The sequence below is a fragment of the Diutina rugosa genome (assembly GCF_008704595.1).
Source record: "Diutina rugosa strain CBS 613 chromosome Unknown scaffold1_size794362, whole genome shotgun sequence".
Classification (NCBI taxonomy): domain Eukaryota; kingdom Fungi; phylum Ascomycota; class Pichiomycetes; order Serinales; family Debaryomycetaceae; genus Diutina; species Diutina rugosa.
The window spans coordinates 522,941-550,094 of NW_022995155.1; the positions used below are offsets into that span (position 1 = coordinate 522,941).

At 49.5% G+C, this 27,154-nt stretch overlaps 12 protein-coding genes across 12 annotated transcripts; 6 read left to right on the forward strand and 6 right to left on the reverse strand. All coding sequences in view use genetic code 12, as the record gives it.

Annotated features, from left to right (window-relative positions):
- Nucleotides 1–996: 996 nt before the first annotated feature.
- On the forward strand, nt 997–1,950 carry DIURU_003535 (thiosulfate sulfurtransferase; the record flags this gene model as incomplete). Its single annotated transcript, XM_034156308.1, has 1 exon — nt 997–1,950. One exon carries the CDS (start codon nt 997–999, stop codon nt 1,948–1,950), a length of 954 nt encoding a protein of 317 aa, XP_034011788.1.
- A 53-nt stretch (nt 1,951–2,003) lies between these two features.
- DIURU_003536 (uncharacterized protein) lies at nt 2,004–2,951 on the reverse strand (the record flags this gene model as incomplete). Its single annotated transcript, XM_034156309.1, has 1 exon — nt 2,004–2,951. The coding sequence occupies one exon, from the start codon at nt 2,949–2,951 to the stop codon at nt 2,004–2,006; it is 948 nt and encodes a 315-aa protein (XP_034011789.1).
- Nucleotides 2,952–4,555: 1,604 nt separating this feature from the next.
- On the forward strand, nt 4,556–5,335 carry DIURU_003537 (uncharacterized protein; the record flags this gene model as incomplete). Its single annotated transcript, XM_034156310.1, has 1 exon — nt 4,556–5,335. The coding sequence occupies one exon, from the start codon at nt 4,556–4,558 to the stop codon at nt 5,333–5,335; it is 780 nt and encodes a 259-aa protein (XP_034011790.1).
- An 815-nt stretch (nt 5,336–6,150) lies between these two features.
- On the forward strand, nt 6,151–10,647 carry DIURU_003538 (uncharacterized protein; the record flags this gene model as incomplete). Its single annotated transcript, XM_034156311.1, has 1 exon — nt 6,151–10,647. The coding sequence occupies one exon, from the start codon at nt 6,151–6,153 to the stop codon at nt 10,645–10,647; it is 4,497 nt and encodes a 1,498-aa protein (XP_034011791.1).
- Nucleotides 10,648–11,450: 803 nt separating this feature from the next.
- DIURU_003539 (uncharacterized protein) lies at nt 11,451–12,359 on the reverse strand (the record flags this gene model as incomplete). The annotated part of the gene is made up of 1 exon (XM_034156312.1): nt 11,451–12,359. One exon carries the CDS (start codon nt 12,357–12,359, stop codon nt 11,451–11,453), a length of 909 nt encoding a protein of 302 aa, XP_034011792.1.
- Nucleotides 12,360–12,733: 374 nt separating this feature from the next.
- DIURU_003540 (putative pantetheine-phosphate adenylyltransferase) lies at nt 12,734–13,573 on the reverse strand (the record flags this gene model as incomplete). Its single annotated transcript, XM_034156314.1, has 1 exon — nt 12,734–13,573. One exon carries the CDS (start codon nt 13,571–13,573, stop codon nt 12,734–12,736), a length of 840 nt encoding a protein of 279 aa, XP_034011793.1.
- Nucleotides 13,574–14,350: 777 nt separating this feature from the next.
- Nucleotides 14,351–16,828, reverse strand: DIURU_003541 (uncharacterized protein; the record flags this gene model as incomplete). Its single annotated transcript, XM_034156315.1, has 1 exon — nt 14,351–16,828. One exon carries the CDS (start codon nt 16,826–16,828, stop codon nt 14,351–14,353), a length of 2,478 nt encoding a protein of 825 aa, XP_034011794.1.
- Nucleotides 16,829–17,144: 316 nt separating this feature from the next.
- CWC22 (U2-type spliceosomal complex subunit) lies at nt 17,145–18,530 on the forward strand (the record flags this gene model as incomplete). The annotated part of the gene is made up of 1 exon (XM_034156316.1): nt 17,145–18,530. One exon carries the CDS (start codon nt 17,145–17,147, stop codon nt 18,528–18,530), a length of 1,386 nt encoding a protein of 461 aa, XP_034011795.1.
- Nucleotides 18,531–19,247: 717 nt separating this feature from the next.
- CYC1 (cytochrome c) lies at nt 19,248–19,583 on the forward strand (the record flags this gene model as incomplete). The annotated part of the gene is made up of 1 exon (XM_034156317.1): nt 19,248–19,583. The coding sequence occupies one exon, from the start codon at nt 19,248–19,250 to the stop codon at nt 19,581–19,583; it is 336 nt and encodes a 111-aa protein (XP_034011796.1).
- Nucleotides 19,584–22,563: 2,980 nt separating this feature from the next.
- On the reverse strand, nt 22,564–23,901 carry DIURU_003544 (putative serine--tRNA ligase; the record flags this gene model as incomplete). The annotated part of the gene is made up of 1 exon (XM_034156318.1): nt 22,564–23,901. The coding sequence occupies one exon, from the start codon at nt 23,899–23,901 to the stop codon at nt 22,564–22,566; it is 1,338 nt and encodes a 445-aa protein (XP_034011797.1).
- A 171-nt stretch (nt 23,902–24,072) lies between these two features.
- Nucleotides 24,073–25,293, reverse strand: DIURU_003545 (uncharacterized protein; the record flags this gene model as incomplete). Its single annotated transcript, XM_034156319.1, has 1 exon — nt 24,073–25,293. The coding sequence occupies one exon, from the start codon at nt 25,291–25,293 to the stop codon at nt 24,073–24,075; it is 1,221 nt and encodes a 406-aa protein (XP_034011798.1).
- An 844-nt stretch (nt 25,294–26,137) lies between these two features.
- Nucleotides 26,138–27,013, forward strand: DIURU_003546 (uncharacterized protein; the record flags this gene model as incomplete). Its single annotated transcript, XM_034156320.1, has 1 exon — nt 26,138–27,013. One exon carries the CDS (start codon nt 26,138–26,140, stop codon nt 27,011–27,013), a length of 876 nt encoding a protein of 291 aa, XP_034011799.1.
- Nucleotides 27,014–27,154: the final 141 nt, after the last annotated feature.

Consider the following 27,154-nt stretch of genomic DNA (forward strand, 5'->3'; position numbering starts at 1 on the left):
TAGTCTTATCAGTTCACATGCACTGTTCGCTTAGCTCCGAAGCAAGAATTTTCACTCAGGAGATAACCGGATGAGCGATTTATCTTAGTTGCGGACCAATACGAGAGAGATAGTGTGTCATGGCGCAAAAAGGTTCGTTGCTGATATGACAAAAAAAATCGCCATTACTTGTCGCAATTAGAAAAAGACGACCTCGGGGAGGATTGAACTCCCGATCTTGCGATTAACAGTCGCACGCCTTAACCACTGGGCCACGAAGTCATTCTTGAAATTTTTTATTTACGCTTTTTTAACAATATGCTACGATTGGCATTGCTTGCCCGTTTGCGGGTGAAATCAGCCTTTTGCTCATTACGCACAGCTTCTTCGGTAGCTACTTTAATTTGTGGTATGTATGTCACCCCTATAAGGGTCAGATAAGTCACGGGAAAACACGGAAAAGTCGGAGTACGGAGGTACACTTGCGACTTACTTAATGAGGGGTATGTGTGGAGAGCGTTTTCGGGGGTCATTTGCGGAAAAACCTTGCTAAATTACGCAAACACCGTGACGTGGAGAAACCGTGATGTGGGGAACGTTTTCTTTTTGATGGCATACTCCGAAGTGCCGCTGTGGTCATCCGTCTCCCATAATTCAAGAAAATTGTTGAGTTGTCCTCGTTAGATATTCCGACATATGACGGCGCGGGGCACATTCAGGCGAACGAACGACACCGGCGCCACACTTCCGAGAAACCTTCCCTCAAGAGTCCGCATAAATTTGCCAATTGTGGGTGTACCTTATCCGCCCCCCTATAGCTTGGGGGCGACATCACAAAATGCACTCGGCCTTCCTTGAATTTCTAAGCCCCTAACCCTCGGCAAACCCCGGTCGCTTAACAAACCCTCTCTCGCCCTCCACCTGCCGATCGCGGCAATAGACACAGGCCTCGCGGCTCCTGCACCCCCGCAGGGTTAACCACTAAAGGAAGACAAATAATCCGCTCCGATAAGTTGGATGGCCAGTGACGACGATATGAGCAAGTTTTTCACCACCATCACCCCGGGAGCGTTCAGAGCGTTGCAACAGAGCAAGCACGGGGTGAGAGTGGTGCCATTGGACGCCACCTGGTACCTCCCCAACGTGGCCAAGCTGGCGGTGGATGAATTCAAACGCCAGCGCATTGCCGGCGCCGTCTACTTTGATTTGGACAAAGTGGCGTCGGAACTGAAATACCCCCACATGTTGCCTCTGCTCCAGCAGTTTAAGCTTGCCATGGACGCGTTGGGGATCAATAAGGACGACAAGCTTGTCGTGTACGACCGCCAGGGGACGTTCCTGGGTCCCCGTGCCGCGTGGACGTTGTCGTTGTACGGCCACCCTAAGGTGTATGTCTTGGACAACTACCTTGCCTACGAACTGCACGGCTACCCCATTGATGACTCCAAGGTCGATAACGTCACCCCATTGCCTGCCAGTGACTACGAGGTGATCCCTGAAGAAGAGTTTAAGCAAAACTACGAACAACAGGTGATTGAATACGACGAATTGCTTAAGTTGGTTGAGGACGGCAAGGTGGGTTCCGAGGTGATCTTGCTCGACGCTCGTCCCCACGCCCGCTTCACTGCCGAGACCCCCGAGCCTCGTCCTGGCGTGAAGCTGGGTCACATTCCGAGATCGAAAAACCTCCCTTTCCCCAAGCTTCTTAACGAAGACAAGACATTTAAGTCGAAGCAAGACTTGGTTAAGGCGTTTGCCGATATTGGCATCGACGCCACCTCGGCGGAAGCCTTCCTTGGCCCTCACAAGGAAGTGATCGTGCTGTGTGGGTCGGGCACCACTGCCGTCATCGTCAAGTTCGCCATTCAAAACGTGCTTGGTCTCGACGTGCCGGTGAGAGTCTACGACGGCCTGTGGCTGGAATGGGGCGACAAGGCTCCCGAGGAGCTTGTGGTGACGGGGGAAGCTTAATGTGTATTTCATGTTCTAATATACAAAAGGAAATTGACGCGTTTGTAGGTTTATTAGGCCGACTCCTCTTCAAGGGTCAACCACTTGTACTTTTTCTTCGACACGTCGTAGCATTCTTTCAACGCATCCTCATCAACAAACCAGACCACTTTCCCGGCAGCAGACTCATTGACAATCAGCAGCGGCAATCCCTTTTCCGGTCTTTCCATAATGGTGCGGATAATGGGGGCTTTAGTCAAACCTTCAACCACAAAAGTGACACGGTTGGCGTGGCAAATAACGGGGATGGTCAATGTTATCCGGTTGGCGGGACCCACGGGGGCATCTTCCACCGGGATCACCCACGCCAACTTCTCGCGCAACTGCTCGTTGTGGTTGGGGAACAAACTGGCAACGTGGCCATCTGGGGCACACCCAAGTAAAATGCAATCAAAACAGGGCAACTTTACCGAATCTTTGCGAGCAAAATTGTTGATCAAGGTCTTCTCGTAAGCGTCAGCGCATTCCTGGGGATCATTAATCAACAGCTCGTCGATGTGGTATACATTGGGCTTGGGGCCTTCGATCTTATCGAAAATCTCGCGTTTGGCTTGGCCATAGTTGGAGTCGGGCAGGTCAAAGGGGACTAACCGTTCGTCGGCAAAGTAGATGTCCCACTTGTCCCACTCGATGTACTCTTGTCGGTGCATCAAACCTTCTTTCAAGATTTTGATGAGGGACCCGCCCAGAATGGCGATTTTGAAGCGAACCTCGGCCTTCTTCTTCTTTTCCTTGCGGCGGCTGCCGCCGTTGGTACTGGCCTCCAGCGCCAGCGGCACCATCAGCACCAGACTCAGCGCCAGGTGCATCGCGGCCAGGTTTTCCTTGATAAACGCGATCTGGCGGCTGTCGGTGGTGTTGTAAAGGGTGAAGTTCTGGGCCAGGATGACGTGGTCAGCCACGGCCTCGGCCACCCCCTCAAAGAGGGGGAATGAGTAGATTAACGGCATGTGGGTCGTCATTTCGAGCCCAAGACAAGTTGACGGTGTGGCGGGCTAACGTGAGCAGTTTGGACAAACCACAGGCGGTATCAGCAAACAAAAGTGGTGTAACAGAGAACCCAAGGGTCAATTTTTGCCGCTTGCGTGGGATAAAGTTCGCGACGGTGAGGCCAAGGGACAACGGAGGTGATAAATCTTTTTTTGCTCACAAAACTCGCACACTAGGCTTATGGTTGCAAACGGCAAGTGGGGGTCCGGCGATAACAGAAACGACGACGAAGAAAGTGGGGGATAATGGATCGACGACACTAGGATGAGATGCGGTGATTTCTAACCTTAGTTGGCAGTAACAAACTTTTCCCCAAATTTACTCGGCTGGTGGCTGCCGCTATTATATATATTATTGACTGATTTTGCGGAGAAGCGGCCTCAGCGTTTGTCAACGCCAGCGGCACAGGGTGAGTGGTCTGCGATATCTCCCATGCGAGGCGGAGGATGACCTTGTGACCTTGCCCTCGGGCAAACCGGCGGATTTGGGGCGGGCGAGAGTATGAGTGTGACCAGTCCACGTCATGGTGTCTACGCTCTACCGTGTTTCATCTCTTGGAGGGTGTGGATTTACGATGGTGCGTGGTGGTGGTCGTTGCTTCCCCGATCATTGGGTGGTGGGTTGCCGAAGCGAGCTAGCAACCAGGGGGGCCGCGCCCATAATCGCCGGGTCCTCGGCGAGATGCGCAGGACGCAGTTTTTTTTATAGCCACGGCATCGGGCGGCGTGGGGCGGGAGCCACGGCAAGGGTAAGTGGTCGGGCGACGTCGTGGCTACCGTGTAGGCGTGGTTTGCGGTTTAAAGCCAGGTTCAGGGGTGTAAGGCTGACAATTTACTAATTATTGACGCCCGCGATACGGTTGTCAGGTGTGGCTCTGCCAGGGGGCTCCTCGCATTGTTATGAATGAGCCCGTCACCACTTTTTGGTGTTTCCGAGTCGTAGACGTTTGGCAAACGGGGGCAACCATGACGGAGCGTAAGCTTTTGTGGCAGCTGATTAAACAGTAAACCGCTTAAGCCATTGGACCCTTTGCCAACGGTGGCGGTCGTGTCCCGCACAAAAACGCCCCTAACTACCAATCTTATTGTGATCAGGATACGAGCGCTCTCAATGGATAGTCGTCGCAAACCCCCGATTTGTAACCTCGTCGAGATGAATTTGTAATGCCGACCGCTTTGTGCTTATTCGATGAACACGTCGACTCAAGTAAAGATCATAATGACTAGCAGTAAAATAGCAGCTTTCATTAGGTCTTAATATTGCCTTTCGACTCAGTAATCATAACTTTTTCACAATTTTTAAAGATATCCCACTGATCTCTAACTTCAAACGGGGTTTCGATTCCTAGGCGTCGCGAGATGAAATCCACATATAAGTTTCACCATTTGTCAATGGGACTCTATCCCCTACAAATTGCTATACCATTTCCCTTGTTGTATATATATATACTCTTGGGTTTAGGACTACCCCAGCTATCGCACTCCCTCAAAATGGGAGGGCTTACCTGCAGTACGGCAACGAACATGGAGGCCGGAGCTACTACAATGGGTGATTGCCTTGCCAACACCGCTACACCATGCTGCCCAGCCTTTTCGAATCAGTGCAGTCCACCCTTAAGGATGTCGGTGCCACGGCCACCACCCACGATGCCTCGGTAGCCAAGTACTCCCTCCGCAACCTCGAGATCGTCGCCACCAACACCGCGCCCCTGGTGCTTGTCACGGCCATTGATGGCGACAACGTCAAACTGACGCAAATCAAACCCGGTGACGACGTCAAGCAAAAGATCGAGCAATTGTTACTGAGTCACCACGTCGATGTTGCTGGCGCCACTCAACTGGGGTCTGGCGACCAGAGACGAGGGAACCCGACACCCACTGAGCGCCAATGGCGCCCCGAGAGCGACTTATCCTCACGCCCCCCTCAACAACAATCACAATCACAGCCTCAGCCTGACGACGACCGGCCCCGGTTTGACGACGAGCTCCAGATGCTAGGCGCCCCAGGCATGCCCCAACCGCACTTGCTGGGGATACCCCTGATCGGCAGCCGTGACTTGGATCCCGTCGATCCCCGTCGCTTCAACCCCCTTACCGGTGGCTTGGGCGGCGACGATGACGGCGGCATGATCCCCCTGATGAACCACCCGCTCTTCCGTGGCGGAGGGCGCCACGGCCACCCGGCGCCGCCTGGTGCGCGCTACGACGACCCTAGCGACCCCGGACAACACTTTGACCAGACCAGCGGCCTTGGTGGGCTTGGTGGTGGTATGGGGCGCGGGTTTGGTGGCGGCCCCCCTGGCTCTGGCGGCGGCTTCGCTCCTGGCGGCTACGGCAACGGGCCCAACTTCTTGTAAGGCGATTGCAATCAATCAGCTTCGCCTAGCGTCCCCAATGCGGTTATGTTCATCAATCGGTATTGATGAAATCGAACGTGGTTGGGTTTCAGGGCCGCCTAACCCTGATACCCCATTTTTTACCTACTAAAAATCAAAACAATCTGCAAGCGTAGTTTTTGTCCGCGAACGGTAACCCCGCCACTCACGTCGCCACCGCACCCCACCCTGTCATCGACGGAATAAGCAATTAAAGATCTCAGCACTGCGGTGTGCAGTGGGCAAGGGGTACCACTACCGCCCCTACACAGGGTGCCGATCCCCAGAGATACCACCGCAAAATACGCCCCCCCTCTCTCTCCAATTTTGTAGCCGTGCCTCCCCCGATCGCATCCCGCAAAAAACTTATTCGCTAGGTGCCGCACTAGGCTATAGCCACAAACGGAGGGCGACCGTATTCCAGGAGGCGAGGTCCGATTCTTGCTTAGGGTTAGGCTAACCGTCGTACGACAATAGCCCCATTACATCACCGGGCCGGGGTACCGGTTGCCACTAAGTGTCTAGACAAGGTGTCATTGGCAGGTCTCATCGTACCGCGGTTTTGTGTTGCACAAGGTCGCTTCCAGTTAAAGTTTTGAGCCCCGCGCTGAGTCACCTTCCTATCTGGGGAAAGATGGGTGAGGGGGGTATATATTCCTAGCGATGGTCCGAAAGCAAGGCTGCAGAGGTGGAATATGACTTATACACCCCGCTATACCCCAGGGGCATCCACTCGACGCACATCCTTCTCGTCCTCCGACCTGGAACTCAACCACTTCGACCGCATCTCCGACAATATGATGACGCCGTCGCCTCCCGCCAACGCCCATACCCGGAGGCTTCAACCCCACCACATCCAGGTGTCACATCACCAATACCACAACTACCACAGAACGGCACCGCTGGACGGCTCGCTGTTCGCGTCGCTGGAAGATCTGTTGCGGCTGCCGCCGGCGGCATACTCGTCGCCCGACTTGCCCCAGTACTCTGTTGACGACTACTACGATGACGACACCTTATCCGAGCTTCCGGATGATGGCGCTGCCGGCTCGATCAAAGCTAAACCCGCCACACCGCCGATTAAGCGAGCTAAGCGGATGTTTTCGTGGTTATTCCCCAAAAAGGTCCCCCCGATCACCAGAGAAGAAGACCGCACCGAGTACCCGTGGCACAAGACCAACGTGTTCATGCAGGCAGGGTTCTGGTGGGTGTTCCCCATCTTGTACAAAGGCTACCAGCGCACCTTAGTGCCGCTGGACTTGTGGCTTCTCCCGAGGAAAATGACGGTGCAAGAAATGTACCAAAAATTCGAGTACGAGCTCAATAAGTTGTTGGAGAAACAGGAAAAGGACCACTTGAAGAAATACCCAGACTTGCTGAACTTTAAGTGGGCGCCGTGGACGGTGATCTGGGCGGTGTTCTTGACGTTCAAATGGCAATACACCATGCTGTGCGTGTGGTTGCTGCTTTGTTTCGCCTGTCAAACGCTCTCTCCCTTGATTACCAAGGAGTTGATTGCCTTCGTCCAGTACCGAGCTTTCGGGGTCTACCACACCAACAACCGGGGTATCGGTCTCACCTTTGGCGTGGTGTTGATGGTGCTTTTTAATGGGGTGGCGCTCAACCACTTCTTCCACGACGCCATGATGACGGGTGCCATGACCAAAGCCGTGCTCACTAAAGCGGTGTTGCTCAAGCTGTTCAAGTTGCTGGCGAAGTCCCGCTACATGTTCCCTCGCGGGCGGATCACGTCATTGATGGCGACCGACTTGGCCAAGATCGATCTTGCCCTTGGCTTCCAACCATTCCTCATCTGTTTCCCCGTGTGTATTTGCATTCTGATCATCATTCTCGTCATCTACATTGGCGTCCCCGCCCTCGTCGGTCTCGGTCTTTTCCTCGCGTCCCTCGTCCTCTGCGTGTTGTTAGCGGGGTTCCTTTACACTTTCCGTCGTCGGGCCGTCATCCACACCGACGAGCGGATCAACTTGATCCGGGAAGTGGTGACAAACATCAAGATCATCAAGTTTTACGCGTGGGAAATGGCCTACAAACACATGTTGACCGAAACGAGAAACAGAGAGATGAAGGAAGTGTTCAAGATTAAGCTGTTGCGTAACGTCATCGCCGCCTACGCCGTCAGTTTGCCGTCATTGACGTCGATGTTGCTGTTCGTGGTCATGTGGCGCACCAACCGGATGAAGGCCCCCGCCTACACGTTCTCGGCGTTGCTGTTGTTCACCATCCTTGCCCAGGCAATCTTGATGGTGCCCTACGCCCTTGCCACCGGCGCCGATGCCCTCATTGGCTTCAAGCGGTGCACTGACTACCTCCTGGCTGAGGAAGGCGAGTACCAGCAGAAGCGCATCAACGAAAAGCTGGTGGCCCCCGGCGACCCCATCATCGTCATTCGCAACGCCAACTTCATCTGGGAACAATTCCACGACGACTTGAACAACAACTTGTGGGCGAAAAAAGACACTTTAGAAGGGTACAAGGAACTCCAACGCCTCGAGCGTGAACGCCGCAAGTTTGAGCGCCGCCAACACCGCATGCTTGAACGCCAACGTCGCCAGCGTCGCAACATCTACGGGGAGAAAGAGTACGCCATCGAGGGATCGGTGGAGTCGTTGGGGCTGTCGGGGCTGGACCGCGAGAGCAATTTCCCCGGGTTGTTGGACTTGAACTTGGTGATCGACAAGGGTGAGTTCATCATGGTGTGTGGGCTGATTGGTCTGGGTAAGCTGTCGCTTCTTAACGCCCTCGCGGGGCTGATGAAGTTGGAAAACCCGCTGACGGCTGACTATGAAGTCAAGGCTAACACTATCTTCTGCCTGGAGCCGTGGATCCAAAACTCCACCATCCGTGACAACATCCTCTTCGGCGCTCCTTATGACGAAGACTTGTACAAGGAAGTGATCTTTGCCTGTGCCCTCGAAGAAGATATCTTGATGATGCCTGGTGGTGACCGTACCGAAATCGGTGAACGGGGTGTCACCCTCTCTGGTGGTCAAAAGGCCCGGGTGGCCTTGGCTCGTGCCTGCTACGCCCAAGCCCCCATCCTCTTGTTCGACGATGTCCTTTCCGCTGTTGACTCCCGTGTCGCTAAACACATCATTACTTATTTATTTCAGGGGCTATTGGTCAACAAGACCGTGGTGCTCGCTACCCACCAGTTACTGGTGCTTGAAGCTGCTGACCGTGTCGTGTTCCTCAACGGTGACGGGCTGATTGACGTCGGCACTCCTGACCGCCTTTTGCTGCTGAACCCTGGGTTCCGGACCTTGGTCGAAAACAATGTCGACCAGGAAATCCGTGAGCTGTGGACCGCCGGCAACACTGGTGGCCAGGTGCTGCGTTTGCTGCACATCGACGTCAACGAATTCCGTGAAGAGTTGCCGGTGGACAACCTGGCGGCCATCGCCCGCGTGTTGTCAGACGACAACCGTAACATGATCGGTAAGCTGATGCGTGAGGAAGAAAAAGCTGTCAATGCCATTGGCTGGAACATTTACAAGGAGTACTTGCGTCTTGGGCTGGGTAAGTTCAAGTGGATCGCGGTGCCCTTATTCGTGTGGTTGGTCATGTTGGCGACATTCTTCCAAATCTTCACCAACACCTGGTTGTCATTCTGGACCGAGAAACGCTACCCCACCATGCTGGATAACGTGTACGTGCTGTTGTACATTATGTTTGCCTTCTTGACGTTAATCTTCAACGCCGCTGAGTTCATGATGTTGACCTACATCGAAAACAATGCCGCCCAATACCTCAACATTAATGCCATGCGCCGCATCTTGCACGCTCCCATGAGCTACATGGACTCCACTCCGGTGGGGCGGATCATGAACCGGTTCACTAAGGACACTGACTCATTGGATAACGAATTGGGGGAACAAGCTCAGTATTGTATCTTCCCGTTGGCGCTGATGATCGGTACCATCATCTTGTGTATCTGTTACTTGCCGTGGTTTGCCATCGCCGTCCCCTTCTTGGTATTTGTCTTCCTCTTGATGGCCAACTTCTACCAGGGGGCCTCTCGTGAAGTAAAGCGGTTGGAAGCCATCCAACGGTCGATGGTGTTCAACAACTTCAACGAAACGTTGACGGGGATGCAGACCATCCAGCTGTACCACCAGGAAGCGACATTCATTGCTCGCAACGACAAGTTTATTAACAATCAGAACGAGGCATACTACGTCACCATTCTGACCCAAAGATGGTTGGCTATCAACCTCGATCTCTTGGGGGCATCGTTCGCTTTGGTCATCTGTATGTTGTGTGTCAACCAAGTGTTCCACCTCCTGCCGTCGCTGGTGGGTTTGTTGATGCTGTATGTGGTGCAAATCGTCGGTCTCTTGTCGATGACGGTGAGAGCGATGACTCAGGTGGAAAACGAAATGAATGCCACCGAACGTTTACACCACTATGCGTTCTCGTTGCCTCAAGAAGCTGAGTACTTTGGTACAGTGACCCCGCCTCACAACTGGCCGCCTCTGGGTTACATCTCCTTCACCAACGTCGCCTTGCGTTACCGTCCCGACCTTCCTCGCGTGCTTGACGACTTCAACCTTAGAGTGTACCCTGGCGAAAAAGTCGGTATCTGTGGTCGGACTGGTGCCGGTAAGTCGTCGATTATGAACGCATTGTACCGTCTCACAGAACTTGAAGACGGTCTGATTACTATCGACGGGCTCAACATCGCTGACATCGGGCTCTTTGACTTACGTCTGCGGTTGCTGATTATTCCCCAAGACCCCGTGTTGTTCCAGGGTACTGTCCGCAAAAACTTGGACCCCTTCAACCAGTACAACGACGAAGTCTTGTGGGACGCATTGCGTCGTCTGGGTCTCTTGGACGAAGCTACCATGATTCGCATCCGCAACTCCAAGTACGACCCCGACTCTTACGGCTACGAAGACTTGCACCGTTTCCACTTGGACCAAATGGTTGACGACGAGGGCTCCAACTACTCGTTGGGCGAAAAACAATTGCTTGCCCTTGCTCGTGCCTTGGTCCGTAACTCCAAGATTCTTATCTTGGACGAAGCGACGCTGAGTGTTGACTTTGACACCGATCAACGCATTCAAGAAACCATTGCCACCGAGTTCAAGCACTGCACCATCTTGTGTATTGCTCACCGGTTGAAAACCATTCTTCACTACGACCGCATCTTCGTCATGGACCACGGGAACGTCGCTGAGAAGGGTACCCCCTGGGGGTTATACAACAAGGGAGGCAACTTCCGCGCCATGTGTGACAAGGCCAAGATTGCCCCTGAAGATTTTGCATAATTTCTATACCCAAAACATAGATAGTCTAACAAACATCATAATGATAGCTAAATCGTAATACTAATCTTATGGATGATTGAAAATTGTATGACACAGTTGGTGCCATGGTATATATAGGGTTTTGATTTCCTATATTGGTTAACTGTGCACCCTCGGCAAAATCAGTGCGACGATGACATTGACTCCGGGCTTTGAGAAACGCAGAGCATAGCGTCTAACTGACCATGAAGAATGAGCAAATGATTAGAATTGGTGATTATGAATAATTTGTTCAAGAATAACGCCCATTTTGTCTTTTCATTTCCGGTTCACAGCTGAACTAGCGACTCATTTCTGAGCTGTTAAAGTCAAAGGTATTGATGAACCTGAGGGCACCAAATTGTCACCGCTGACACCTACACTGACTCGTTGATTCGTTTATTCGTATTATGTAGTGCCAGGTTGTTTATTCGTCCTTAAGACCAACGATAGCTCTGCCGGTGTAGTACAAGGGAAGAGCGGTGGCAATGGCGAACAAACCGTAGAAGGGGTAGACCATGGCCTTCGATTGCTTACCTCTCAACCACAAGGGCAAGTTGGAAGCTTGGTATCTTCTTTGGTTTTGGATGATTCTTTGAGGGTCCATTATGGGATGTATGCTATGCGACACTACTGAAAATTCTTTGGTGTTTTCGAGGGGGTCTGGTTGGCTGAGAACTGTGTGCAGGAGCGCGACTACAGGCAAGGAAAATCAAAAAAAGAGTGAGCTGATAGTTGCATTGAAGTTGTGTATTACTCATGATATCGTGGCTAATTGCCGATGCTTATTCGCTCTCGCTTTCAGTGTCGCTCAAAATGACACGACGCCGGCGATTAGTATTAAAATTGTTGAGGGCGCCTTGTAGGTCTTCATCATCCAGAAGATGCTCTGAGTCCAACTCATAGGATATATTAGGGCTGTCGTCGTAGTGCCCGTGGCTTTCGTAGTGATGATTGCCTTGGATGTCGTCATCATAAGAATCATGGCTCTGTCGTTCAGAAAAGTCATCATAGCGGTCATATTCATCATCAGAGTGGATTTGCAACAGTTCCTCGTCGGATAGAGAATCAAGGTCGACCATATTTGACTCACTATCCCTCGAAATGTGGTGGTTGCGTTGACCTTCCCCTGAGGAGTACTCACGGTGTCCGTCACCAACAAACTCTATGTCACTGTCATCATCATCATCATCACTTAGTTGAATTGGTCTTTCATTGTCGGTGTGGGCTTCATGTTCCAGAAAACCATGGAATTCCAGGTCGCCCAGAATCGAGGGAGCTTCGCCAGCAGCATCATCAAGAACCTCTTCGTCGGAGACAACGAATCCATCATCACTTTCATAGCTGTCACGACCATTTAGCCGTATTTGCTCGTCGTCAGTGGAAAAGACCACATCATCTTCATCAGCGTCAAACTCATCCACTGGATGGCGAAGCTGAACACCACAGTGTTCGCAATGCTCACCGTAGACTTCCCAGCCGCAATTTCCACAGCGGGGTACGCCGTCAGAGACGTCAATCATCGTCAGTGCTTGGTCGAAGAGATCGCCATATAACGAGTCATCGCGGGAAGCTTGTTCGTAAACGTCATTGCGTTCTCGCCAAATCTTTTTTGCCTTCACTATAGCTTCTTGGTCCGTCATACTATCGGTGGCAACATCAAACAACAACTTGGTAATCTGATGGAGTTGCATTGTTCGCTTGGGTTTCTCATTGATTTGAGCCCTACAGGTGGGACACAGAAGCTTATTCTGGAACCACAGGTAGATGCACTCATAGCAGAACGAATGGCCACACTCACAAGTAACCGGCACCACCATCGTTTCCAGGCATATTTGACATTCCAAATGGTCGGACACCTTGGTCACGAGCTCCCCGAGAAGCAACCCATCCTAAAGTAGTTAGCGATCAACTCCCAGAAACCAATTCGAGGAATGATACATACAAGGTTCCGCCAGTCACAGCTGTTCATGGCGTCAGCAGTAGCTCACGCGTTTGCTTTAGCCGACTCAGGGTGAACGGCAAGATGGAGTGCGGTGCGCGCCTCCATGATGCAATTAATCAGGGCTCACACGCGCAGAGCGAGCGAAGCTCTGATGGTGGTACTGCTGATTTTGCCTTCCCAAGTGCTGTTATCAACATTTTCTCCTACCACATCAATCACCACCACCTCCAATTGAGGGAAGCCATGTTCCCGACGTACTTTGTTCACGTAGTCGCCTCCCGAACGAGTTTCGCCACTAACGACGAGAGCGTCGATATTTCGCACATAGCCGGTGGGACCACACACGTCATTGATTTCAAAGATCTCGTAGGGACACGAATCCCACGAAAGCTTCTGAAGGAAATGGACCACGGAACGTTCACGTTCCGCGTACAGTTGAAGAAATTCCGCGTGCTTTTTGTTCTGCAAAAGCTTAGGACCTGTAATCCCCACAATCAATCTCTTTGAACAAAGGAACCGAGCCAAAGATAAAAGGATCTTGTGGCCGTCGTGGAGATAGTCAAAGGTACCGCCAACGGCACTGCATACAAACGAACCGAATTCGGGTCCGTTTGATTCATGATCAATACCTGAACTGCTAGTGTTTGAATAGCGCTTCACCGACAGGTCAAAAGTGCCGATATCTTCACCTTCCACTGCCCTCACATCGCTATAGTTTTGTGCATTGAAATGTTTTGGTTGGTTAAACCACACATTAATCAGGAAATCGTGCCCTTTGCCAGCGTGGTTAGCTAGGTGACGAAGCTGTTGGTAGTAGGTGGTAAGCACTCGATTGAGAGCGGGCGCGTGACGAATGGAATCCACGATGTACACATCCACCGCCCCGGCATCGGCATTGAATGCTTTGGAGATGAACTCACGGTAATCGTGGTGGACGGGGTCTTTGATCACAAGTAACGACATGCCTCGTGAGATCTGCGCGGGTGAGGTAACTATAATGAGCAGACGCGTTAGCAAATAACGTGAGTCGGCTCATACATGAAATGTATCACTGTCGTTGCTATTGTTAATTGCAGCAGATCCAAGACGATCTCTCTTCGCTGAAGTCAATCACCTAGCCAATTGAGCTAGCCTATAATTGTCAAATGTAATTAGTGTTTGTCACCACTGTTTCGTGCCGTGAATGCAGTGGTGTGTAATCGCCCCGCCCATATATAAAGATCAATTACCGGTTGCGGCAAAGCGCCGAGACTTATCTCGTTTAGCCAGGCTGACTCCCGTCAATTGTCGGTGCCGTACTGCGTTCGCGGTGTTTATCTATTTCCGGGTCCAGCTAATCACGAGGTGCCTCGAGACGACCGGCGGCAGCATGCCGATGGCCTCCAGTAGAAAAAGTAGAGTCGCCAGGTGGGTTCTGCTAACACCATGTGTTCGCGGAAGTGTGGGTGTCAGGGAGAGTACCAGATCAAAATCGGCTACTTCTGTGCCTGTGGCACCAGGGCGTTCAAGTGTGACCACTGTGGTGGGTTGGTGTGCCCATTAAGTGAAGATCCAAAGTCAGCTCATATTGACCTCCCCACTACTACTTGGCCTTACCATCGTTGATCCCTTTCCCCATCGTGACATCACCAGGTTATTCTATGCATGCAATTAACTTACCTACCTTGTCCCTATTATACCCGGTTATGGTAGCCAATGGCTGTTCCGTTGGTACCAACCCAAACAACTATATACACGTTATTAAACAATTTGACGAATGGCAGAGCGTAGATGCCGCAACTTGTCCTGGTTCGCCTGGTCATTGGTCCGAAGCTGAAGAAGAGACCGCAATTTCACCATGAGTTGAGCCTCATCCTTGGAAAGATCATCACGGTCTTTCAAATTATTGTACACAGCAGTGATGGACGGGGCAATCTCCGTCAGCGTCAACTTTTCCAAGGGGTTCTGTAACGCCCTGGGAGTGTAATGAAGAATACCCGCTTTGATGATGTATCTGTGGGTCAGTGTCTGATCACGTTCATCCATGGGTACTACGGTACCATATTTCATCCAAGTGGTATTGTACAACCGGTCAATAATCTTGTTAAACAGATCAATGTTGTAGTTGGGAAGCAAATACGTGGGGTTCACTCGTTCACCGCTGTAGTGAGCCACCAACAGATCGATAAACCCAACAAAAGCAGACATGAACTCTTTAAGCTGAGCATCGGTAATCAGCTTGCGAGGAACATTAGGCACTTTTTGCTTTTTGAGCTCGTTCATAGTGTAATCATGATAGTAGTGGAGAGTGGTCACCAACGCTGCAAACACACCATCGATAGTCGCCAGACGAACTTCAAGCTCACGATTCGGATTATATTTGGGGTTGACCAACGCAGCAAACATTGTCACGATATCTTGAATCGACAGTTGACCATGTTTTCGCCCATACGTATTCATTTTGAATATGAAATTCTCCACCAAGCCGATGTCAATTGCACCCTCAACAAATCCAGAAATCTCCCCACTGACAGGTTCGGTTTTCATCGGAGGTACAACATCTTCAAGTGATGGCACTGACGGCAAGGCGTTGTCGTTTTCTTTGGGGAGACGGATATCACCATAACGCAGTAACACATACCACATGGTCGACTCAAACTCATTAATTCTTCCAAGCTTGAGCAAGGCGTCAATTATTAATTGTAAATGAAAGCGATTGATTTTGGGAGCACTGGGTTCAGCGGAGATCCTTGCGCTCTTGCTTGGAGGGAGCTTCTTACCAAAGCGTCCTTTCGTAATCTGGTATTGCTTATCCAACTGGGTAGCTCGAATATCATCAAAATTCGGCCGAGTGAAGTCGACAAGGGGCTTCCTTTTATTGGAGAAGATTGCTCGCTTTTTGTTCTTCAGCGTCGCCGGTGGAGGGAACACCACCATCGGATTCACTTTGTCAAAATTGAGTGGCGCTAATGGAAGCGTCTTTTGTTCGTCAGTATCCATTTGACGGGTCGGCTTCAATGCGTTATCACCAAGACTGCCAACCAACATCCTGATTTCAGGATTGAATGCCATGAGATACTCAAGACCACGAACAGTGTATTGAACGGGACTCTCCTTGTTAATGAAACAACTAACAAACACCGACACAAATGCTTCATCAATCGAAATGAGTTTTCGCTTGGATTTCTGGCGGTATAGAGCGAGCACACCAGGATCCTCATTAGCCTCAGCCTCAGTAGGAGGAACGGGAGGAGTCGCCCCCTTCACCACCTTCGAGTAGATAAGTTCGGCGGTAGAGATTAATCTTGCTTCGAGCTCACTGATCTTCTCTTGCTTAGTAGTCACCGCCATGTGTCTATCATTTCTGATGGCTTCCATGGACCGTTCAATTTTCTTCTTCACCCCGTTGAGAAGCACTGTAAACAGCTGACAATCCGGGATCACCTCCACTTTCCCTTGCGCATCGGGGATCACCTTGTCGAAAAGGTCCCACGCCAATCTTTGGTTGTCATCGAAATTCTTCACCACAAGTGAAAGTAAAGCATTAAACGTAGCCGTTTTGTTTTCGGCATGAAGGTCAACTCGATCATAAATGCCCTGAGCTTTTTCCACAAGCGCTGCTGAGGCCTTACCCCATTCAACAGACCGAGCCAACCCAGTAAATAAGATGATATACGTTTGGTCATTGGCTGGGATGTTCCACTTCTTGCGGTTGTTGAAACACCGCATGGCGTCATCGATCTTCCCTCGTTCCAAATGCCACTGCATGATCTGATTCATAGCCACCGTGCCCTTAGCTCCCGCCATGCGAGCAAGGTATTCTGCCCGAGCACTATCACCGTCCCGTTTAAGTAAACCGGCAACGCTTTTGGTTACAACAAACTCATCTTTCAATTGTTCCGTGGTCACACCGAGCAATGTTGTCATCAACTGCGGTGGCGGCAGCGTTTTGGCGAGTCGTTTGAACTGGACCAAGTTATCAAACAACACCTTCGCCTTGTCGGAGTCGGTTTTCAAGTCGCTGGGTCGGAGTTTGGCGATGCTGAACCCTCGGCCATCGGGATACTGCCATTTATGAGCGTCATAGCGCTGTTGCAACTGGAGTAAAAGCTTTTGGAGCGAGATCGGTGCTGGCTGGAATCCTTTCAACGATACCAGTCGGTCAACGTGCCCGGTTTTGGTATACTGGGCAAGCTTATGCCGCACCTGACTGTACTGTCGAGCCGAATATCGTAGCATTGTCAGCAGATGGGATCGATGGGGTACTATGCTTATATACAGGTGGCGATGGTGGAGATGTAACGATTATCGCACTTACCACAGTGAGACCTCACATCATCGAATGTCATCTAAGGAAAGCCAAGTACAACGATGGCAACACTATCATAAAGTTACAAGTGAAACAATCGAACTAATATCTTCGACAAATGTCCGTGACGAAATTATTAATCTTATTCGTCAGGTGAATCTACTATGGTGCAGTGGGATGGTGGTCCGTGCGGCGATGGAAAGGCAATTGGCGGACCTCAAAGCCACCGCCGTGCTTGCTAGTGCCATGGCAGTGCTCAACGTTCATTTTGAGGAAGTGGGTGAGATATTGGCGGCACGGATAGTGCTTCAATTTCGCAAGTTCTACATGACCAACGATGAACGTATACGACACCCTGCCGAGTTCCTCGCTCACTTGGTGAATCAGCGGGTGTTATCGGAGGTGGTATTGCTCCAAGTGTTTCAGATATTGCTTGGGGATAACTACACCAACGATAGCATCAATCTCGCCGTGGATATCGCCACATTGTGTGGCCAACACCTCGAAACTCAAGCCAAGACGGCCTCAGCGACTATCTTCGACAGATTCAGACAATTGATGACCATGTCACACGTGTCGACTGCCAGTAACCGTCGCATAAAACGGTTATTCGACCACAGAAAGACCAAGTTCCATAAGTATCCACCAATCCCCAAGCTGTTAGATTTGGTGCCCGAAGCTGATCGACCCAAGCCTCTCGTAATCGATCTTGGATCTAAGATCGATGCTCAGGATGCCACCAGTTTCTTTGCCGTTGACCCTGAGTTCGATAATTTGGAAAAGGAGTACTTTGACGAGGTGATTCCCGAGGTGCTCGGCCCTACACCCGAAGCTGATGATCCTACTGAACCTGGCAACACCAATTTGGTGATTAATGATTTTCTGGATTCAGAACGAATAGCTCTACAAAAACAAGTCTACTTAGTGATCATGTCATCACTCTCGGCGGATGAAGCAGTACACAAGCTTCTTCGCCTCAAGCTAGATCCCCAGGTGGTGGCAGACATGGCCGTGAGATGCTGTGCTCAAGAGAAGACCTACACCAAGTTCTACGGTCAGATTGGTGATCGATTGTGTGCCAGACGCGAGTTCTTTGACATCTTCATCACTTTATTCCACAAGTACTACCAGACGATCGACACGTATGAAAGTAATGCTGTGCGCAATATTGGTAAGTTTTTTGGCCATTTATTTGCTCAAGATTACCTCCCCATAGACAAACTGTGGTCGCCGGTCGAGATCAGCGCGCAGGGCACCACGGTGGCGGGACGCGTCTTCCTCAAGTTTGTATTTCAGCAAATGGTGGAGGAAATAGGGGTTGGCGAAGTGCAAAAGCGCTTTGACGATCCGGCGGTGGCGTTGGACATCCGAGGCGTCTTCCCCACTGAGGACGCCGACCATTTGCGGTACTCCATCAACTTCTTCACGGCCATCGGCCTCGGTATCCTCACCGAAACCATGCGGAACCACCTCACACGGATTGAGGCTCGTATGGAACAAGAACGGGGCCGGTCGCTTACATCTGGTGACGACCGGAGAGCATCTAACAGCTATAGTCGTTCCCGTAGTGCCAGCTACTCGAGGCTGCCAAGCCCGAGAAGCCGAAGCCGAAGCTACTCTCGTAGTCCATGAGATATTCACGAAATCAACGACCACTAATGACGGCAATGATCTGTAGCAATCGATAGTCTTCGATGACGTTTCGTACTCGACTCCACTCCGCCACCGGGTCATCCAAAACGGGCTTCGCACGGCCTTTGCCAGTAACGGTTTCGGGGCATCGGAGGCAGCAATGCCGGAGTCGATGGCGTCATCGCCATTTGCGAGGCCGATCGGATCGTAGCACCCTAGGTATGGGTCTACTCCGGTAGTAACAATACTCTGGCATTTCTTTGGTGACGATAATCTTTACTTTGATCAATTTTACCGGCTCCGGATTCTGTTTTACGGCGGAGTTATCGGTTTGAGCGTGGTACCTTAGCGTCATCGTGCTGCAGAGCAAAACTTTTTCGCTATTGCTCGGGTAAACTCGGGTCACAACAATAGAGCTAACGGTGATGAAAAACGGTTCCAGGGCTGTTGACACTGTCTCTACTATTGTCGACCATCGTACTACACCCCTGGTTTAAACCCGGTGGCTCCAGTTGCCACCGATATTACATTCAGCTTGACTCTAACTCGCCAGATTTCGCGTGGCGTTTGCATACTGCAGCGGTTTTACCAGTGAAAAATCCTGCACCGACCGAGGCCCACCGGCCAATAGAAGTGCTGGCTAAACAAATAATACGCACATTTCTTGGAGTATATAAGTGAGTGTTTTTCCCTCATTAGAACGACATTAACTGAAATATGCCTGCTCCTTTTGAAAAGGGTGACGAAAAGAAGGGTGCCAACCTCTTCAAGACCAGATGTGCTCAATGCCACACCACCGAAAAGGGTGGCCCCAACAAGGTCGGTCCTAACTTGCACGGTGTCTTCGGCAGACAATCGGGTCAAGCTGAAGGTTTCTCGTACACTGAAGCCAACAAGAAGAAGGGTGTCGTCTGGACTGAACAAACCATGTCGGACTACCTTGAAAACCCCAAGAAGTACATCCCCGGTACCAAGATGGCCTTCGGTGGTTTGAAGAAGCCTAAGGACAGAAACGACTTGATCACTTACTTGGAAAAGGCTACCACCAAGTAAATTTGCTAGGAATCGATTTCCAGGCTGTGCATGACGCAATGAAATAAATCTAATAACTGTATATACTCAATCATAGAAGTAACTGTGAAAGAAATATGTGTAGGTATTCGATTATTCAAATCAATTTCGCTAGTAAAACCTTTCATTTTGCATGATGGGGTGTAGCTAGTCGAAGGAGAATTGCCCGCTCGGTGTATACTGTGCCACCTTCTCAGTGGCTAGTTTTGCTTAAGTGCAGGACCAATTTCGCTCGCTTTTCCGAGATTATACATCGAGCAGCGAGCAGTTTCTCCGACCGATTTTGTACGACCTGCGAGTAAGGCGTTACTTGACCCACGTTGGTTGGCCAGGAGTAGAGCAGCCTCAGATCGACGGCAACGCGCGATTTTAACGATCACTAGCTATTCTCCTCGAGATTAGGTTGGGGTATCCGAAGAAGCCGCGGCCCCAGCGCCCAAGACCAAGGTTGACAGTAGGTGCTCGGCACAGTCAGCACAATCTCCAGTATCTCTCCTCATAATTGCTCCAGTCTTTATCAGGAACGATAAGAGTAAGTTTTGTCGACGACATAAGCCGTTCGTGTCGATTGGCGAATCTTCTCCACCATAAGGGCAGTAAGTGACGATCCGTCAATGGCCGAAGGGTTCGGCGTTATCACAACGTGCCGAGAAACTGTTGTCCCGGTAAACGTTGTATGTGACTGATTTTATGCTTGGTATGCCGGAGAGTATTTTCCGCATCGTGGACTCCAACGCCATTGTTCCCCGCAGCGTGAGGAGCCTCTTCGACAATAATAAGTTTAATGTAGCGCAACCGCTCGCAATTACCTGATTCAACCGGGTTGCGCTATTGCATCGTCTGAGGCACTACATCACGAACCCGGGTCCCGCCTGGTAACATAGTGCCGCATCCATGATCAGCGACAATTGGTAGTGGTGACAAGAGGGGATGAACCCCCCTATTCTAAACACCACAAATGCTAATTGGCCTACCACGATTACCCTTGATGAAAACATAGTCTGGTTCTCGATTGTAGCCACGGTTGTCGGCGTTGTTGTTGTTTTTAACACCACAATTTTCTCGACATCGAGATTTTCCTCCCTGAAAAACTCCTTACGCTGTGAGGCCGGGGCGGTTATATACACCCCACCCCATCGGGCACAGATGAAATTCACACATATATATAAATATATATAATAGACCCTAAATCCTCAATAGGCCAACGACGTCGTTGATGAACTGTGGATCAAAGCGGATCGCCCGTCCCAGTGTTGAGGAATTGAGGGCATTGCAAAAGCATAAGTTGAGCCAACTACAAAATGCCAGCCGAAGCTTTCATGAACAACTCAACCAGTTTGACAAACGGAAACCAGTCAAAGACCGCTAATTGAGACGACGCCCTGGTGGCTCGTCTTTCATTCACTCATATATTCATTCGTTCATTCATTCATGACACGCCGACCACAGTTTCGATTACTACAATCACTGCCGGTGGTGGTTGGGTTGGTTTGTCTCCACTCATTATTTACGCTCATAAGTAATTAATCAAAGCACATGCGCATTAGTTAGGAAATAAAAAAAAAAAAAGAAATACCTCATGTACGCTATCGACAACGGTAGCTCAATACCAGCCTCAGTCTTCATTTTAGGTTAAATTCATGTACCACAGAAACTTTGTGGTACCCTGAAGTGGAATGAGGATGAGACAAGACACTAAATCAATCGAATGATCTTTACTTGGAAGTTTAATGGCGCCAGGTCAAAAATCCCGTCGCAAAAACTTTCATAGGGACAACCACTAATATTGAATCTAACTGAAAGCTTGACGAATTATTTCTTCTCGGAATGCATCGTAACCTTCCCCGTACTTCCACCTGTAAGCACGACGTTTGATACTGTGGCTCTGCATACGTCAGAGCCGCCTCAGCACCAAAATTGGGTTATATACTCCGAAGCGGCATTATGGCTCTCGCAGGCAACCTTTAATGAAAGAAGTGTCAGACAATGACTACCGATTATTCGTACACATGAACAGTTTGAGTAAGCTGGCACGATACCTGGAGACAGACCACGCGATTGCTATTGAGACGATAATGATAAGGCGTTGCCAAGTGAGCGGACAAAGCCATAATAAGTGAGAGAATAGGCGCACCCGGAACAAAGGCGGTAGGTGGTCGGGTGCTCATGACCCGAAGAGATCAAGATTACCCGCGCATAGGGGCACAGCATTAAAAAAATAAAAAATGAATGCGAATTTTGTGGATCGAACACAAGACCTCCAGATTTCAGTGACCGAAGTTTACTTCAGTCTGGCGCTCTCCCAACTGAGCTAAATCCGCCAATTGTGATTTTGGAGATTTTGGGTATTTTGAGTCATTCATAACGTTCATTTCAAGGCCGGCCAATTTCGCTTCTTTCTTGTTGATTTGAGTATAGACAACGACAGCTGCTCCTGATATTGCATAAGATCTTTGAAAATCGAAGGTATGGAACACTGGAGTGTCTCTAACCTTAAATGTAAGTTCTCCATATAGTCAGAAGTCAACATCGCTAAAAAGCCTGAAAATCTTATTGTTTCACCATATTTCTTCATCTTTGAGATGAACTCCTCTATCCGTCACAGCTAAGTATCATTGTGAATACCTGAAGAAGCAACTGGAGAGATTTAGTATTATAAAATTGTAGCCAATGTGTTCCAGATGTGTTCAAGAGACCTACAAAAGCACACACGTTGAATTAAATCGCCTTTTCAAACGAGTTAAGGGATATTTATGGCCAATTAAGAAATTCTTATATGTATAGGAGATAATCATGAACGAACTATCGAACAATTAATTGGTTTACCCTGGTAAAGTTTGTAGGATACGACTCTTTTGAATCTATCTTAAGCTGAAGCAATACTACACAATCGCAGCCAAATCAAGACCTCACTGATGAGTTTCTGTATTTACATGAGGCATTCGATCTTTCTAAGATATATTTACAGTTTGGAAATTCGATCGATACCCATAAACGGCCTCAAAACTGCGGGTATAATCACAGATTGCAGGGCTTCATCGTAAAATTGCTCAATAATGGCAACGATGACTCGAGGAACAGCCATGGCTGTGCCATTCAACGTCATTGCAGGATTAGACTCGTTTTCTGAATTAATCCATTTGATGCCTAACCTCCGAGCTTGATAATCACCACAGTTAGAACAACTAGTCAACTCACCCCAATTGCCTCTGCCGGGCATCCACGCTTCGCAGTCATACTTTTTCATCGCCGGTGCTCCCAAGTCTGTAGTCGGCATATTGATCATTTTGGCCTTGAGACCCAATTCAGTGATGATCTCAGTCTGCAATTGACGTAACTCTTCAAGTTCTTGTTGAGCTTTTTCAGGGGTGGTGGTGAAATGAAAAAGCTCTACTTTAGTAAATTCGTGCACCCGATACAAGCCCTTGGTGTCACGTCCCCGAGCACCAGCTTCAGCCCGATACAGCCGCGATACCCCAGCATATTTCACTGGTTTGTCAATCGCCAGAGAGGAGTGAAGGGCACCAAGAGGGATTTCTGCAGTACCAGTGAGAGATAACTGTTCGTCGGCCAAATCGTAAACCTGCTTTTCGCCATTTTGATCCTTCGGCTTGAATCCACAAGCATGAATCACTTCGTTTCTAACTATCGAAGGCGGACTTACAAGGGTGTATCCAGCCTTACGAGCCTTGGCAAGCGCATATTGAACGAGCGCTTGTTCTAAGAGAGCGCCATCGCCAAGGAGATAATACCACAGCGAGCCAGAAATACGCAGAGCTACCTTGAAATCAACAATTCCGAGGTTTTCAGCGATATCTTTATGATCGTATTTGGTTCGCGGAAGCGAGTTTTCAGCATCCTCCTCCGACAGGCAATTGATGAACTCAACAATGTCACCATTGTCAGGATCTTCAGGCACACCTGGATCAAGCAAGTTGGGTAAGGACTCAGCAGTGGTATACATGGCCGCATCCAACTCGGCGAACTTGGCTTCCAATGGTTTGATCTGGGCCTTGATTTCAGAAAGCTCTTGCTTCACCAGATCCGATGGGGAGGCTTTCATTTGGGTTCCCAATTCATTTCGCCTTTTGCGTAACTGGTCAATTTGGCTCAGAAGTTCAAGCTGGCGATTTCGGTTGTTGATGAGGAAGTCAATGGGTTCCGTCGCTGCAACCCCTGGCGTTCGTCTTACTAGCGAATCCCGAAACTTTTCCGAATTTTGAACTATACCCTTGAGATCGAGCTGGGCTCGTTTCAATACGGCGGTGTTTTTCAGGGCATATCGCCTAAGACATAGCATTCTTGTCGCACTGCGCTTGAGATGTGATGATAGCGATATCGACCCTACAGGTGAGGCCGACAGGAGAACGCAAAAAATCGTATCATTTGCTACACTTACACTGTAATATGAGAAAAAAAAAACATTCGTAAATTCATAAATTCGTCAAATCGGTCAACTTTGGCTTCAAGCTTATAGGTCAACCATGAACATGCCGAAGATGACTACTATCAAAGCTAACCAAAATACCACTGGAATAGTAGTGGACTCATCAGCCTCTCGCATGCTAAATGGAATGAGTTCAGTTGTTGGCTGAACAGCGGCTTCAACTGGCTTCAATTTCAATTTGTCAATTGCTGAACGAAGACGAGCCACTCTGAGTTCAAGACTGGTCGTGGATTTGGACAAATGAAGCAAGTCATTATCTTGGTGCAATAGATGTGCACGATGCACATTAATCTCATATTCAACGCAAGAATACTTCAAATTCACAAATTGGTAGTCATCAAGTAGACGGTCCATCAATTCTGCCACCAGCAAGGCTTTTGGTGAAATCAAGCTGTCCGTACGTTGCAGCGATGCTCTAGATGAGGTCTTCAGTAAGCTTGGTTTCGATGGTACGGCTAAAAGTGGCTCAAATGATGCTTCAGTTATAGGCGACGAAACCGTCCTTACGTGGCCCTTTACAAACCCTGAATACTCCATGATTGATTCAGCATCCAGAGAAAAAGATGGACTTGGGGAGAGTCGTTGTCTCGAAGGGTATGCAAATTCGTTCTCCTCAAACTTGTCGGTGTCATCATAGCCAGAGAAGGGTATCGAGAGGGAATCTTTCAAAGAACAACGGGTAGCTTCTTCAGCAATTTCGCTTGCTTCCACTATGTGATAGTTTTGATCAACATAATACTCAATGGTATTGTTAAGTCGATCGACTGGTTGAGGCTTGCCATAAAAGGTTTGTGTCTCATAATCGAAAACACGAATATCATCTAAGATGATTGTCAAGATTTTGAATGCTTCGGGTTTCATGTATATCAGCAGAGGTTTGCAAATTGATTTCAAATGGCCAACGATATCGTCATCTAAGGTGAAGAAAAATGGCGATCTCACTAGTTCCTCCAAGATGCTGAGCAAATCAAGCATCTGAGACAGAGTGACAAAGTCGGGCAGTCCAATTTGCCGCCAGCAGCTTTCGAATAACAGTGTCATTTCTTCTTCGGTTTGGTAGAAAGAACGTAGACTCAGGGAACTCGAGCATGATGGGAGTCGTCGGCGACCCAATTGAGACTCATTGTTGGGAAGAGTCATATCGCAGTCGTCAGGTTCATACGAATAACTTTGATCGTGTTTCGTGGAAGCCATCAAGGAGGCACCGAAACTATCGAAGTAACCGGCAGGTTCCGCAAAACGCATGACGCCAGAAAAACCACCAAATAAAAGTATGGGGGTTATGGAAAAGTATCCGAGAAGGAAAAGGAAACGAAAATGGGAATTTGATGGTTTACACCTGGATTGCTAGTTTTTCTTTTTGGTGTATTGAAATAACTAAGCCGCTGGTGTATGCTCTTACACTTCCATGTTGGGTCGTCCCAATTCGGCCAAGGAGTAAACATCGCAAAATCTCGGCGGGGGAAGGACGGATAGTTTCGAAAGAACGTCAGGTTTGCTTGTATTGGCGTCAGTTAATGTACAAGACCCTTTCCACCGTGCCATTGTGGATGGTGCATGTTGGACTGTTTGGATCTAGGCACGAAGTGTTTGAAAAAAAAAGGACTCAATGCTAAAGTAAGGAGATTCAGGAACAGAACGATGGCAGCTTATTCTAGATCTTCGCCGCTGGCCATCTAGTGACAGAGGGCTTGATTCTGTGATATGATACCTCACTCTAATCTGCCAAGTATCCAAGCTTACTCAGAAATATGTAAAGTCTGATAATGTTAAGGGTTTGACAATCTTAGCCTCAAGTTTGTCTACTTGGCTCTGACGTGATTATCGACAATAATAATGCCAACTATGAACCGTAATATGTCACGAGACGTTAACGAAGATCTCGTGACACACTCGAACTTCCTCTTTTGAAACTTTCATGGAGGTTCTGATTTAACACAACACTAAGAGTTGTACTTACAGACCCATCAATAACAAAAGAACAGTTTGAAACATCCAACAGGCGTTACTTGATGCTAACATTATAATGATAGACTCTCGCAGGCCCTTCTTAAGATGCGCACTCGCGAAACATTCATTTGGCACCATCATGTCCGACGAAGGCTACCGCGATGGGTACAAAGGTCTGAGCCACGATCGAGATCGGGACCGTGGACTCTATCGCCGCGGAAGTAACCACCGCCCGTACGGAGGTCGAGATTCATACCGCGGCAACTATCGCGAGCGAGAAAGAGACCCACGCGATCGTGACCCTCGTGATCGTGGTGATCGTTACAGCGGTCGATACGACCGTCAGGATCGTTACCGTCCTGACCGAGACTACCGTGGGGGTGATCGAGACTACCGCAATAACGATCGTGACTACCGGAACCACGATCGTGACCACCGCCCTGGCGACCGCGATCACCGGGTTGGCGACCGTGAGCATCGAGACAAAGACTACCGGGGAGGTTCACGAGACCATCATGAACGTGACACTCGCGACCGTGATCACCGTGATCATCGTGACCACCGTGATCACCGAGACCGTGACCAACGAGCTGGTGATCGGCCTCCTGCTTCTCACAGCTCGCCTCGTGATCGACCTCTGTCAGGCTACGCCCCTCACGAGAAAGCAGCTGGTCCTCATGGTAAACATGGGCCGCATGGGTATGAGCGAAGCTCAAGTTATGAACGTCGAGAATCTCGGGACAAGCCTCGTAAAAAGCTGGCGCTGGCGTCGACTACTACCGTGGAGCTGAAAAATCCCTGGGTGGACCATTTTGGTGTCACGGACCCGGCGTTGGTGCAACTGATGGAGTCGTCATTCAAGCAATTGCGTGAGGCCGAGATCCGCTTAGCTGAGTTGGAGGCCACTCGCCTCAAGACGTTGGCATCAATGAACAATTATGAGCGACTTTTGAAGAAGGAGGCGTTATCTATCGCTTTACAAACCGAAAGAGTTGAGGAGTTGGCTCTTATGTAATATATATATATGCAAATATTAAGGGAATTCTACTGCTATTAAATCAAATCCCTCGTTGCTCTACCTTCAGTTGCCGTAATGGAGGTTATGTCCTGCACACAGTCATTTAGGGGCCGGCACCGCGGTTCGTCTATATCTCCC